Raw genomic sequence first — 15,660 nt, forward strand, 5'->3', positions numbered from 1 at the left:
CTGCTAATAATGTCTTACTCTAAATTATTCTCTATGTTTCATTGTAATGATTTCTTGACTTCAGAATTCATATTTCAAAAGCGATTGGCAAGGACATACCAGGTTTTCATTTTGTATGCATGCATACCCAATTATATACTTAAGTGCTCCTAAAATGTCAAAATATGTTAGTTAATTCTCTTAAAAAGAAATTTGGAACTTTTTAGAAAATGACTAGAACCCTGTTATAAAGATTTAATAATTTTTTTGTGTGTTTGAACGTAGGACGTGAAAGCTATAGTAACACATTCAATTCATAGTGCAATTCATTCCATTGGAGGAATTCAAGTACTGTTCCCGCTCTTTGCCCAACTGGACAATCGGCAGCTCAATGACAGTCAAGTGGAAACAACTGTCTGGTAAGTTTTCTTTGTATAACAGTATCTGGTGGTTTTTTACTTAGTTGACGCCTGGTCTTCTCACTCCTATGTAATGTATTACAGTCTTGTCTTGAACCGCTCATAAAAATGTTTTCAAACTAAAACATATACATACCTACATAATGCAAAAAAGACATCAGCACTTATATTCTGATTAGTACAGAAGAATCCCTTTCTTTAAAATAAACCAGTCATTCTAGGTGAGTCAGCATAGTGATACTGTGCAGTCAAGAAGCAGTCGGTGCTTCAGCTTCTCCCTGTGAAATGCCCATGGCCAGCCCTGTCAGATGGCAGGGAAGCGGTAGCGTGAAGTTTTCAGTAGTAGTTGTGTAACTCATACTGTGAAGGCTAGTTAGTATACTTTATAGCTGCTACCATAACCTAAAATAACAAAATTAAAGGTTATAAGCAGTTTTGAATGTAGTTTATTTTGAGGATTCAGATGACATATGCATATTTATGTAAAAGTGAGCCATCTTTTATTTATATATTTTATTTTTTAAAATTATTTTTTACTTGAGAGTGAGAGAATTTTGGCATGCTAGGGCCTCTTTCCATTATAAACATATTCTAGACACACGTGCCATTTTATGTATTTGGCTGTCTTTTTGTGGGACTAGGTAATTGGACCCAGTCCAGCAGGCTTTGTAAGCAGTTGCCTTTGTCTGACTTCTATATTTTGTACATAATATAGAAGTTGGATATCAACTTGTATAGCCATGTTTTCCATGTATCCTGCCTGCTATGCTTTCAGACTTTGAAGGGAAAGTTATATAAATAAACATTGATTTTTTAACTCAGAAAGCAGTGTAGAAGTAAGTACTTCACAAGTATGTCCACATTTGCCTACAATCTTTTATGGGGCGTGAAATTATAGGTTTAACAAATTAAGGTACAATGAAATGTAATAAATAAGTTGTCCAACTAACTGTAGAGCTGTTAGTGACATTCTGTTTTAGTATTCTTAATAGAATTGTTCCTGATTTGGGATTATCTTTGTGGATGATACACATTTAAATATAAATGCTAAAACATCCAGCTCCTATGTTTCGGTTATGTTTTATCTTATGTCAATGTAGCATAAAGTCTTGAGTTTTGAAAGCCAAAGCTTTGGCCTGAGATGGAACCTTGAGGTGATGTCCTTTTAGGATACCACTTTGTTATGAATATTTGCTAGTTTAATTGGAAAATAGGTCAGCTTAGTTGAAAAAAATAGTCACAATTTAAATTGTAGCACTGGGTTCAAATTCAAAGTATTTGGCTATTTGTAATCTTAAGTGAGCTAGTACACCTTTTCATTGATAATGTAAAAGTTACTACATACATAGTATGAAAAATAGTTGGAGTAATATGTGCTTTGTGAATTAATACCAATGCTTAATTTTTATTGTGATACATTTTTGTTGCTGAGTAAAAAAGATCCATAAAAATATATAATGTGAAATGCTGTAGCTAAATTATGACAATAATTTCTGTCTTGATAGATAGCTATTATAAGTCATAATACTAAACTTGTATGTAGTGGGTTAACTGATCCATTTATTTCATATACATGGATTGTTTTTCTTACTTCTTACTTCCAAACTCATTTAGTGTTAATCTTTTAATATTGGAATTGGATGGAGATAAAAGACATGAGGGAAGTTGTCATACCAGTTTTTACTTTGTTTTATATTAATCACCTTCGTTTTTCCTTGTAATTGCTAATTCCAGTATTTTCAAGAACCATGTTTTGTTCTTCATGTATATAGCTAATAAAAAACACGTGATAGGAAAGATACTGCCCTCCCTTTTAATAGCAGTACATATCTAATTTAGAGATGCTCTGTGATTCAGTGATGTGCTAATGTGGGTTCCTGTCTATTACTATTTCATTAAGTTGGTGTTTGAAGCTTGCTCTTTCGTCAGCATCTGTAAAGTAGTGCCAGGGTCAGTGTTTGACACAGGGTGTGCAGTAGCAACAGAGAGAGCCGTCTGTTTTTAAAATAACAAAAGTAATTTATTATGTGGGATTTCTGTCTCCACTTGAATAATTCTGATTCTTAACTATTCAAGGGCTTATGTACTTTCTTGTTTTATGCTTGTATAATTCACTCATGAAGATGGACAGACCGTAACGTAGGATGTACCTATCCTTTATAGTCAACAGTAACTTGTTCCACATCAGTGAGAGTCATGTAGACGTTTTTAATCTTACTGAGAAAATTCAGTATAGTCCTTTTTGGAAATTTGTTTACTAATAAATACATGGCAAACTTTGCAATACTTTTGTAGTTACTTCTTGGAGAAATTGATTTGAGCTCCAAAATTGTTTTTAGCTCTGGATTCTGCAATTTAAGCGGAGGCATTTTATTTTTCATGTACTAATTAGTCCCTTTTTACATATGCCTCACCTAGTTGATGTTACTCTGCCATTTTTATCAACTTTGTTTATTCTCTATATAAGGAATTTAGGATTAAAATCATTTTGGGGGGCATTAGCTCATTTTTTTGGGAGCATCTAACAATTGACTTATTTCTATAGGATAATTTTTCTGTCCTCATTTACTCTGAATGCTACATTATCATCTTTGTTACTTAGTTTTAGACTTTGAGGTCATACAGACTTGTGTTCACATTTCTGAGCTTAACATTATTAGTGACATTTACTTTATGCTATCAACGTTGTTATATCTTAGTTTGCGACATTATAAAATTAGAATAGTAAGACTATAGGCTTATTTATACTAAATGCTTTAGAATACAGAGATACTACTTCAAAACACACAATACCTTCAGGCTTTAATTATTATGACAATGTGATAATGATTCTAAAATTTTGTAAAGGATTCATACTACTTTTTGTTAACATTCTATTAGTGATGTTACTTATATTAGAGAAGTACTTAAGTAATTCAGTAGGGCTTGCATTTTGAATTTTCATTATGATGAAAATGTAGAAATCATTACCAGAGAGTTTAAAATTTGTCTTATGCTGGTTATTGGACTTACCTTCTTTTAAAGCATTTAAATCTTGAGGAATAATTCCCTTCATTAACCTTTTAAAACATACGTAGTTAGTTAGTTAGCCTTTATCTGTTACAAAAAGTTTAACAATTAGTAGGCAAGTAGTTTATAGCCAAACAAACAGTCTTTTGAAGTGATCTGTCTTTCAGTAAGTAAATTTGACAAAGGTGTAGTACTGGTAGGGTCTCATCTCTTTAATTATTCTCAGTAACTTTGAGTAAATTCTAGAATTGTCAAGGCATATCAATGCTTTTGTTATGTTTGGGAGACTAATATCTTATGTTGGGTTGATTGATTTGCATTCTTCCCAGGGAATTTTAAATAAAAAATAGCTTTTCACTATGAATTAGATATTTATTTAATGAGGTAAACATTCAAATGATTAATAAGTTTATCCAGGAACCTTATTTCCAGCACTGAAGTGACAATCTGTTTCTTTGGCTGGGAATATTTCAGTAAGTTAAAAGGGTGTTTCATTTTACTTTGATTGAGGTGATTATGTATGTAAGTAATGTGTTCTCCTGATATTGGGCTATTTGTAAAAAGAGTATATGTAATTAAATTTGTCAAGCAATATAAAACAAAATGAATTGTTCTTATAGCGTGATCTAGCAAAGTTTGGCTTTGAAAAAAATAAATGTTTTCTGGAAAAAGAAATAAATTGATTTTTGTATATCAAACAAAAATACTATAAGACATAGTGTCATCAGAAACAGTGTAGCACATGTTAAGTGTCCTTGTGGTTTAAACTCTTTGTTATGAATTCTCTGCACCCAGATGATGGGCTTGTTCTCATGTAGTACATTTAGTATCTACGGTATGTCTGTGTTTCTCCTCGGAGACTTTCATTTCCAATTCAGGAAAGATTTATAAAGGGGCACACAACTGAATGATTGTTAGGTCCCAGTAGTATATTCTTTCTGAATAATGTAAAGAAAATGAAGGAACTATTGTTGGTAAAATATAAATATAAATATTTTAACTATTTTATTGAGTTGTGTGGTCTGGTATTCTGTTGATGAGGAGGGATGAAAGAGTTATTATGGCAAGATTCCACAAACTCCCTAAGTGATTGTAAAGGGTTCTAATCATCAATGTGTGACTTCCAAGCCTTCACCCTTTGTGAACCACTCAAGAGTCACTTTACATATAGTACCATCTTAAACTATGATATTTCATAAGCTATAAATTAATTCTAAGTGATAATTTAAATGAAGTTTTATAAGTATATAAATAATTTTCTGAAAAAGTGGTCTTTTATTTTTAATTATAATGACTAACATTGTTTCATATATAATGGAAGATTAAAGATAAAAACAACTTTCATAAGGCATTCATATTGGTTACCATATCATATGTTAAGGATCCCCTTATATTTTATTGAAAATTATTTTAAATTGGGGTTTGTAAGGTTTTACAGGAAAAATTATTTGTAAATGTCACTTTCTATTTTTTGGATTTAGTAATATAAAACCAAAGTGATTCATGCTTCTTTTAAATCTGAATTATAGTCACTGTTGCAAGTCATTTCTCAGACTCTGCAGAGGATTGGTTTCAGAACCACCTCAAATACCCAAGTCCTGGAATGTTAATTCCTTTCAAATAATGTCATGTTCTCCTGTTATCGGTGCACACATTCCCATAGATTTCAAATGCTCTGTATTACTTATCGTACTTCATGCAGTATAAGCTACACAATGCTTATTATGTGGTTTATGAATTAGCAAGAAAAACAATCTGTATAGTCTGTACATGTTGAGGACAGATACTATTATTTATTTTTATTTTTGCTTTTTTTGAGGTAGAGTCTCATTCTATCCCAAGCTGAATTCACTATATACTCTCAGGGTGGCCTTGAACTCACAATGATCCTCCTACTTCTGCCTCCCAAGTGCTGGGATTAAAGACATGTGCCACCATGCCCCACCTCTGATACTATTTTTAACTTGTTTTCTGTGGTGGTGATTGAACCCTGAGCCTCACCTATGTTAGGCAAATTTCCACTCATGGTTGGTTGATTCTGTGAGCATAAAATGCATATATAGAGAGTGCTAACCGTATAGCACAAAGTTTTATGTGTTACTACCAGGAGCCAGGCATTACTCTTTGCATAGAGATGATTGGACCCAGTCCTTTGTATGAGAGCTTCCTGCCAAGTCTGTTTTTGAAACTGGATTGGAGGCTTTTTATGCACCTTCTCACATATAGTACCATCTTAAACTATGATATTTCATAAGCTATAAATTAATTCTAAGTGATAATTTAAATGAAGTTTAAATTAAATTAAATTAGTAGTCAGTTTTGAGATTTGGCGCTCACACAATGGCCTGTGTATACATCTTCCATCCAGCAGACTTCCTCTGACCCTTCCCTACGCACTGTCCGCATCCCACATCTCAATGTTAGCCTGTAGGAGTGCCCTGTGGATCCTTGAGACAGGCTGGGTTGAGTTCCACAGGTCTGTGCTTGCCACTTCCTCTCCTCCATGCCAATGAGCACAGGCCATCCTTTGTGTGTCACTGCTCCAGGACCCACCAGGGAGGATGCCTTGGGCTTTCTAACCAGGAATGGAAGTCTGTTATGCATCCTCTTATAAGTTGAAAATTGATGGCTTACTAATTTGTTTAGTAAAGTTAAAACAAGATTTAAAAAAAAAAAACAGGCTTGAAAAATATAGAAAAGGGTCTTGATTAACCAAAGTTAATCTAACAACTATGTTGAATTTCATGGTCCTTTAATAATTAATCTGATTAGTACTATTGTATGTAAAGCAGCAGAACTACCTGAAAATTTAAAATATTTTATTTTCTAACTACCTTACTCATACTGCTTTTTACTCTTAGAAACGGCATAAAAACATCTTTTACCATATTTTCTTATTTTAATTTAGGAAAATGAACCTGTTACACATAAGTTGTTTAATTTTTATTACGCTATTTTAATCTAGCTTAGCTAAAAATCACATGATACTGCTTCTATGCAAAAGAAGTAAAACCAGGACCCATGTGTAATGAAGGTTGTTTTGGATTGTTATTGCTACACTGTATGTAATGATTACTAATTTGATTTTAAAATTCATGTAAAATATTTATCAAGTAAAACCTATCCCATTTTAATTTTCTGTATTTTCTTTATTTTTTTTTTGAAAGAACATTTTACTGGCACTTAACAGTCATATTTACTAGTTGGCCTTTATAAGAACTTTATAAGAACTTGCTAATGAATCCATTTTTGGAGCAAACCCACTTTGGTCAGGCACACAAAAATAATAGAAGTTAGTCAGTTTTGTTTCTTTTTTATCAGGAAGGAAGAGTGGGTCATTATTAACCTGTTGTTAAAAAAAATACCCTAACATTTTTACTTGCTTCATGGATTTGGGGCCTCCATAAATTATGCATTTTAATTCATTTTTTATACTTTTCTTCCATAAAGAATCAGGACTTGCATGTGACTAGAATGGTCAGCTTTTTCTTGGATCAGTGGGAGTTACCGATTTTAGGATTTTTGAGTCTCTGTAAAAATGATGTTTGAGTGCACCTTTGCAGTGTATACACAGATGCCTGCTTCTCAGTGAGCACTGGGTCCAGTGCTCTCTTTCCAGGGGTTGCCCAGTGCAGAAAAGGCACCTTCATTTTTTTTAAAGAGTTCAAAGTTTAAAAAAAAATAATGGTTATTTTTATTTTTAAAATGTGTGCATAATTTTGCCTTTTGTGGTTCGTTTGTTACACATGATATTTCAAGTGACACTGTGGAGGCATCCTTCCTTGGAGACAGAACACTTAGAAACACAGAAGGTCTCTGCTGCTTCACCTTGACATTATTTTGATGGGTTAGCCATTGGAGCCTTGGAAAGGGAGGTAATGCCTTCCTGGACAAGCTATCAGCAAAATCTCCACCTTCAAGTCTCTAATCTCTTGTTATTACATGGTAGCTCAAGCTGAAATTGGAAGACAGTAAGACTCAGATGGAAGAAGAAAATCGTGCTAGGGAGGCTAGGGAAATGCTGTCTGTTTTGAAAGGAGGTGATTTGAAGTAGTTTGCATTCTGGTGTGGACCTCCTGTAGCACTAGAAACCAAGCACACTGGTTACCCCTCAGTTAATATAGTTGGAAACCTGACTGTTAAGTAATTGTAAGGATCAAGGAGTTCTGTGTAGTAAACCACCAACAATGGTAGGAAGCCAAAGGCTGTATATGAAGTTAAGTATTCATCCGTTCCTGTGAAATGGATGTATAAGGTAAGTACCATGAATATTCATACACACGTACCTATAGAGTATATGATGTCTGATGCTTTTAGATTTCACAGGCCTTTTTATGCCTTTCTGGTCTTATGTAGTTCTGCCACAGATGTTACTTTTCTGTGTCAGGGGAGCTTGGGTGCTCATCTTGTTGTTGGGGTCAGTTAGGTCCTGGCATTAATCATCTGATACTGTACATAAAGCTTCTGATAAAAGAACTCTTTGTAAAAGGACTGCATTGATAACATTAATTTATGGTTTACAGTATTCTAAGAAATATCTATATATACCTAAATGCCTTTTCAGATGGATTCCTGCTGGGGACTAATTGAGTAATACCAAAAGTCTTACTTTTAGTGATTTTATATTTCATGAGTTGTTAGTATAATTTGCCTTATCAGAGTTGAATTTCTATATAAAACATAGGTATTACTATTTTTGAATTCTATACTATGATAAACATATTGTGGGATTTGTTCCACTTTAGAGACATCTTTTACTAATGGGGTGATGTTACTCTAAATCTGAGGTAGAAGTTTTCATCGACCTTTTCTGGTGGATGGAGAGACAAGCATCTTGAAACCCCATGTAATTTTTTGAAAAATTCTTCATGTAGAAAATTTATTGTGACTATCTATTGTGTTCAGGAAAATGAGCAAGCTCTGCGTTTACTATGCTTGCCTGCATTGTGTATCTAGGATATATACAGAAATAACAACATGGCTTGGGGAGTTCAAGAAAAAATTTGTAGTATACCAATAATTTGTATCAAATTTTCCTTTGCCAACACATATGTGGAATAGAGGATTTTGTATATTAGTTTAATAAAGTATCAAAGGTGACCATGTTTCGAGAGTATTTAAAAATCAGGTGTTAATTAAAAAACAATTCTACCAAAGTTAGCATTTGGTTTCATGTAAGAAAACTTCAGAACCTGTCATTGGCAAAGGTTAGGCATCACAAAATCAGTAGGCACTAGTTTATAATGAGACAAGAGTGAGCAGTTCAGATGTGCTATTGTACAGTATGGTGACTCTAATAAGAAAAAAAATCATACTATATATTTCAGAAAGCCAGGAGAAAGGATTTTGAATGTCTTCACCATAAAGAAATGACAGATGAATAAATAGACATGTTAAACATTATACAACATGCACATGTATCAGAACCTTATAAGGGTACCTCATTTGTGCAATTTCTTTTTTGTTTTTGGTTTTTCGAGGTAGGGTCTCACTTTAGCTCAGGCTGATCTGGAATTCGCCATGTTGTCTCAGGTATCCTCAAACTCATGGCGATCCTCCTACCTCTGCCTCTCAAATGCTGGCATTAAAGGCGTGCACCACCATGCCTGGCCCTTACAGTTGTTCATTTTATGTGAGTTAAAAAGTAAAGCTTAAAAATGTTTGTGTTTGGAAGAAAAATCTACTACTGCCTTGAGCAAAGCATGAACTACAATTAACATCATCATGGTTTAATGCATTAGTGAAGTTTGTAACTTATAGCAGAAGTTAGAAATGATATAAGTCAAGTCAGGTAGTATCAGATAACATACCAGGGAGCTTTTGTTTCAATAGAGGTAAGAAGTTCTTGTTTCCCTGATTGTGTGAAATCATGAGCAGCTTTAAAGCCTTAAAAGGAGCCATGACATCCATCAGAATCACAACCAGAATCTAGACGTTTCTGAGAAGCAAGCGGTAGATGCCTTTTCTGTAGAGCCCCGTGCTAAAACTTGAACAAAGTACTCAGAAGGCAAATGAAACTTTTTGTAGCTTTGTATAAGAACAGATGACTCATATGAAAAAATACCCATGACAATGAATCTTGTAGCAAACTACATTACACAGGATGCTTGTGTATCCATTTCCATTTTTGAACAAGTGTTCAGAGTTTCTACACCTGGAGAAAAGTGGTTGAGTAAGGGTGCTGTGATCCAGAGAGGAGTGTCGGGTAGTGTTTGTCAGGTATTGAAAGCTGGAGTAGTTTGATCTCTAGGATGTGTGCTGAGGTTGCACTTCATTGTTCAGCCACAGTAATGAGGGCAGTTATGGAGGCATGCACGCTATGGGTGTATTGTGTGGGAGGATAGTCATAAGCAGTTGGGCCTTGTGCATTGTTACTAATGTGCACTACTGTTCCTTATCTGATTGCTTGCTTCTCAGCACAAGGAGGGTACAGAGTCGACTATGAGGAGCACTACAGACTTGGGATGGTCTTGTTCAGGAGAGGCTTTTCATTTTCCTGACTGTGTGGGAAAAGCCTGCCTTTGCAGGTAATGCTCTTGTAATATAGTCTAGTTTTATTTTTAGTCATAACCAGCCACAAGTAAGTGGATTTGTCAAATTGTTCTCTGTTTTGTGCATAGCTTCTGCTTAGAAACACCAAAGATATAACACTTTGTAAGAACTTAGAAACTTTGGTGTTTCCAGTATATTATACATCATGAATACTGGAGTAGCTGACATGAAAGAGAAATAAGAATTGGAAGTAATTTCAGACAAGATAGTGGGCCTAAACTTTTAAAAATTTAATTATTTATTTATTTGGGGGGGCGGAGGGAGGGAGGGGTTGGGACAGAGGGAGAAAGAAAGAAACTGAGAATGGGTATGCCAGGGCCTCCACCCACTATAAACAAACTCCAGACACATGCGCCCCCTTGTGCATCTGGCTAACATGGGTCCTGGGGAATTGAACCAGGGTCCTTTGGCTTTGCAGGCAAATGTCTTAACCACTAAGCCATCTCTCCAACCTGGGCCTAAAATTTTAAATACATAGTAGCATATGATATATATAGTATGTTTTAAAATCTGCTTATATTAGAATAGGCTATACAATGTTTAATTAACTGAAACTTGGTGGCATTTTGCAATAAAGATTTATATTTTTCTCTTATGACCAAACATAGTTCACTCATGGATCTAGGGTTTAAGTGTGACTGTCACTTTCTAGAGTAGTCAGTATCCATTTTAGGAAAAGACAGAGATTGGAGAACTATGTGCCTGTTCTTCATTGTAGTAGCCCTATAGAGACTTTTGTTCTTACTCCATTGATTTAGACATGAACTAACTAGGGAGTATCTTATGTAGCCTTCTGTGTACACAAGGAGGAGTTTGACAGGGCCATTGTTCATAACTAACATTGTCTTTGGCATATTTGATTTCTTTGTTGGCAAAATCAGTTGCTGCATTGGTTCTTGGTCAGAATTATAGGTCTTTATTGTACCATGTATGATGATTGTTGGGGATGTGGTGGCACAATAGCCTTAAACTTGAGTAGCTGGTGATGTGCTATCTGGTATTTATGGATATCTGACACCCTGATAAGCCTGTCCCATTTGCTTGCCCAATCAGTTACGCAGAAGGGAGGGGCATTGGATTGTCTCAGTTTAGAACATGTAAGTCACCAAAACATCCCATTTCCGACCATGAGTCAGATGCAGTAAGCATGTTCCACCCTGGGTATCTCACTTGGTGCAAAAATGAAACAAACCTTGAATTGTCAAGATCTGTTGAACAGCTGTTTCAGAGCTCAGAAATGTACACAGTAGTAGGGTAGTAGGCTGTTTGAGGAATAACAAAATTCATGGAATTGGTGGTCACTTTATTATATCTTTTATCCTTCTGTATCCCCCAGGGCACCAAATGCACTGGAAATGTGGAATTATAGGGAAAGTGAGGGAGAGAAGGAAGGCGAGAGAGGGATCTGTGGATCTCAAGTAACAGAGGGACACCCTCCCTTGAGCAGTAGAGGTAGTTCATAAGAGGCTGGAGCACATTTCTGTCTCACTTGCTGTTGGTTCTCAATGTGTGCAGAGTTAGGAAAATTTATAGCAGAGACAGAAAACAAAAAGTTTAGTTTTTTGATGGGAAAAGTGGAAAGAGTTCCAGAACCAGAAATATCAGTGAGAGCAGGGAAAGGAAAGGATGTGGAGTTGTAAACTGTTTAGCACTGTTAACAACCTCTGCCTCGTACTGAATATTTCTGGACCTAGTCTATATTCTCTTCATTGCAAGAAAACCAATACAAATTTTAACTGGCAATTTTTTTTACAGATTGTTTATATATAATTTCACAAGTAATTGACATGCACATAATTTTTGTAGGCACATTTAATAATGTATTAGATACAGTATTCTCAGACAAAAATAAATTATATTTTTCTGTTAGTGTGCTGTAGGATATCCAATTTGAAAATGCCATTAAGAGTGGTTTCAAAATAATGAAGTTTATTGTCAGGAAACATATATAACTGTGTGTACTGTAATCTGCAAACTGCTAATGAAGGAAACCAGAGTTAAATGTAGAGAGTTATATCCTGCTACTAGATAGGAAGATTTGGCATAGGAAAGATTATGAGTATCTTGTTATGTAGATTTAATAAAATGCCACTCAAAATATCCAAGTATGTGTGAAAAAGATGATTGTATAATTTATATGGTAAAAGTATGATAGCTAAAATGCTTTTGAAAAACAATAAAATAGAGAATTATACCAACCCAACTTTAAGACTTATTACAAAGCTATAATAAGTGTGGCATTAATGTACTGATAGACACATATTTCAGTAGAGTCCTGCAGTAGTCTTGCATATTTATGGATAATTGGCTTTTGGTAAAAGGTGTGAAAACAGTTCAGAGGGAGAAGAGTAGCCATATGTCAGAAATTAGCTGTCAAAGCTGAGTTACATGCCTTCTGTAAAAACTGAACAAATAAAGCCTGAGTCTAAAATGTGATTTTTTTTTTTTGAGGTAGAGTCTCACACTAGCGCAGGCTGACCTGGAATTCACTATGAAGTCTCAGGGTGGCCTTGAACTCATGGGGATCCTCCTACCTCTGCCTTCTGAGTGCTGGGATTAAAAGTGTGCACCACCACACCCAGCTAAAATGTGAAATTTTAAAAGAGGAAACATAGAAAGTAAACTTTTATAACATAGGGTAGCTAATGACTTCATAGACTTGATTGGTACAAGAACTGTGATTCATAAAAATGTTAAGTTTAATACTTGATTAATGCACTGAAAAAATGCAAATAAAACACATCAAAGCAAAACAAAAATCTGTAAATTGGAAAAGCAAATCTCTCATTTGACAAAGGATTTATATTAATTGTATATAAAATACTGTTAGCCCTTAACAATAAGAAAACAGTGTAAGTGTTAAAAATACTTAAGAGGCTTAAAGAGATACTTCGCTAAAGAGAATGCATGTGTGAGAACAGCTCATGAAAAGATGTTCAACTAGTAGACGGGAAGCTACATATTGAAACCATTACAAGATGCCACTGCATACCTGTGGAATGGACAAAATATAAATGACTTAAATGCCAAAGGCTGGCAGTGATGTTGCAACCAGCCTGAGCACAGTATTGGCGGGCTTACCACGACGATGGCAGCCTCTTTGTGCTGCCGTTGAACAGGTCAGTATAAAGTTAGCTGTGTGTTTACAGACTTTGTCTTTCTACTTCACGGACGTGTTTAGGAGCAAAGAAGGAAAACCATTTGCATACCAAACTTTCTGTGAATTTTCGTAGTAGCCCATAAATTATGGATGGTGAGATAATATAAAGTGTTATGGGCTAGCCTAGAAGTTTTTTTTTTTTATATGTAAGAACTAGTCTGTGTTTTGACTAAGGATATGTAAATCCTTAATATTCTCAGAATTGTACATCAAAAAGTTTAATAAAAGCACAAGTTAAACAGAATGATTTTTTAATATTAGACATTTGTATTTTTTTTGGCTACAACTTCTTAAAGTAAAAAATAAGTCTGCAGACAGACAGCAAAAGTTCTGTCTTATATCTGCAAGACACATTTCTTCCTAACAGACTGTGCAGTAGAGTACTGAGAAAACATGTTGAAGCCCATCTTTAATGAAAGGAGGTAAAGCAGAAAGATGGACACGTGATTTTGTTTAATTCAGGGTGTTAGTGTCTCCCACGACAAACGACTCCCAAACTGAGTAATTTTTATTTTGCTATTGTGAATTTGACTAAGTTGATCAAAATGACAGAGATGCTAATAATACTAAAAAGTTGACTGAAAACGAGACTTCACATTTCTGTTTAGTAAACAGTGTTTAGCCCCAAGAGATTGGAAAATGCCTTAGAATAATAGTGCAAAACCTTAATCACTACGCTGCAGACACTGTAAGTGCATGTCCTTCTAAGATCCCCACAGCACATGTACTACTAGCATGTGATAGTGTTCACTGTAAGTGCTCAGGCATGTCCTTCTAAGATCCCCACAGCACATGTAGTACTAGCATGTGATAGTGTTCACTGTAAGTGCTCAGGTGTGTCCTTCTCATGATCCCCACAGCACATGTAGTACTAGCATGTGATAGTGTTCACTGTAAGTGCTCAGGCGTGTCCTTCTCAGGATCCCCACAGCACATGGAGTACTAGCATGTAATAGTGTTCACTGTAAGTGCTCAGGCGTGTCCTTCTCATGATCCCTACAGCACATGTAGTACTAGCATGTAATAGTGTTCACTGTAAGTGCTCAGGCGTGTCCTTCTCATGATCCCCACTGCACATGTAGTACTATCATGTGATAGTGTTCACTGTAAGTGCTCAGGCGTGTCCTTCTCATGATCCCCACTGCACATGTAGTACTAGCACGTAATAGTGTTTACTGTAAGTGCTCAGGCGTGTCCTTCTCGTGATCCCCACAGCACATGTGGTACCAGCACGTGATAGTGTTCACTGTAAGTGCTCAGGCGTGTCCTTCTCGTGATCCCCACAGCACATGTGGTACCAGCACGTGATAGTGTTCACTGTAAGTGCTCAGGCGTGTCCTTCTCGTGATCCCCACAGCACATGTGGTACTAGCACGTGATAGTGTTCACTGTAAGTGCTCAGGCGTGTCCTTCTCATGATCCCCACAGCACATGTAGTACTAGCACGTACTAGTGTTCACTGTAAGTGCTCAGGCGTGTCCTTCTCATGATCCCCACAGCACATGTAGTACTAGCACGTACTAGTGTTCACTGTAAGTGCTCAGGCGTGTCCTTCTCATGATCCCCACAGCACATGTAGTACTAGCATGTAATAGTGTTTACTGTAAGTGCTCAGGCGTGTCCTTCTCATGATCTCCACTGCACATGTAGTACTAGCATGTAATAATGCTCACTGTAAGTGCTCAGGCGTGTCCTTCTCATGATCCCCACAGCACATGTAGTACTAGTATGTAATAGTGTTCACTGTAAGTACTCAGGCGTGTCCTTCTCATGATCCCCACAGCACATGTAGTACTAGCATGTAATAGTGTTCACTGTAAGTACTCAGGCGTGTCCTTATATGATCCCCAAAGCACATGTAGTACTAGCATGTAATAGTGCTCACTGTAAGTGCTCAGGCGTGTCCTTCTCATGATCCCCACTGCACATGTAGTACTAGCACATAATAGTGTTCACTGTAAGTGCTCAGGCGTGTCCTTCTCATGATCCCCACTGCACATGTTGTACTAGCACGTAATAGTGTTCACTGTAAGTGCTCAGGCGTGTCCTTCTCATGATCCCCACAGCACATGTAGTACTAGCACGTAATAGTGTTCACTGTAAGTGCTCAGGCGTGTCCTTCTCATGATCCCCACAGCACATGTAGTACTAGCACATAATAGTGTTCACTGTAAGTCCTCAGGCGTGTCCTTCTCATGATCCCCACTGCACATGTAGTACTAGCACGTGATAGTGTTCATTGTAAGTGCTCAGGTGTGTCCTTCTCATGATCCCCACAGCACATGTAGTACTAGCACATAATAGTGTTCACTGTAAGTGCTCAGACGTGTCCTCATGATTCCCACTGCACATGTTGTACTAGCATGTAATAGTGCTCACTGTAAGTTCTCAGGCGTGTCCTTCTCATGATCCCCACTGCACATGTAGTACTATCATGTGATAGTGTTCACTGTAAGTGCTCAGGCGTGTCCTTCTCATGATCCCCACTGCACATGTAGTACTAGCACGTAATAGTGTTTACTGTAAGTGCTCAGGCGTGTC

The 15,660-nt window shown here is 36.2% G+C and overlaps 1 protein-coding gene across 5 annotated transcripts in view; it reads left to right on the top strand.

The window, feature by feature from the left end:
* Positions 1-15,660, top strand: part of Nbea (neurobeachin) — a 563,720-nt gene that overhangs the window by 74,846 nt on the left and 473,214 nt on the right. For all 5 annotated transcript variants that reach the window (XM_004659998.2, XM_045154369.1, XM_045154370.1 and 2 more), the window contains exon 10: positions 265-398. In XM_004659998.2, the coding sequence (XP_004660055.2) occupies positions 265-398 (134 nt within the window). The remainder of the gene's footprint in view (positions 1-264; positions 399-15,660) is intronic.

The sequence above is a fragment of the Jaculus jaculus genome, chromosome 7 (genome assembly GCF_020740685.1).
Source record: "Jaculus jaculus isolate mJacJac1 chromosome 7, mJacJac1.mat.Y.cur, whole genome shotgun sequence".
Lineage (NCBI taxonomy): Eukaryota > Metazoa > Chordata > Mammalia > Rodentia > Dipodidae > Jaculus > Jaculus jaculus.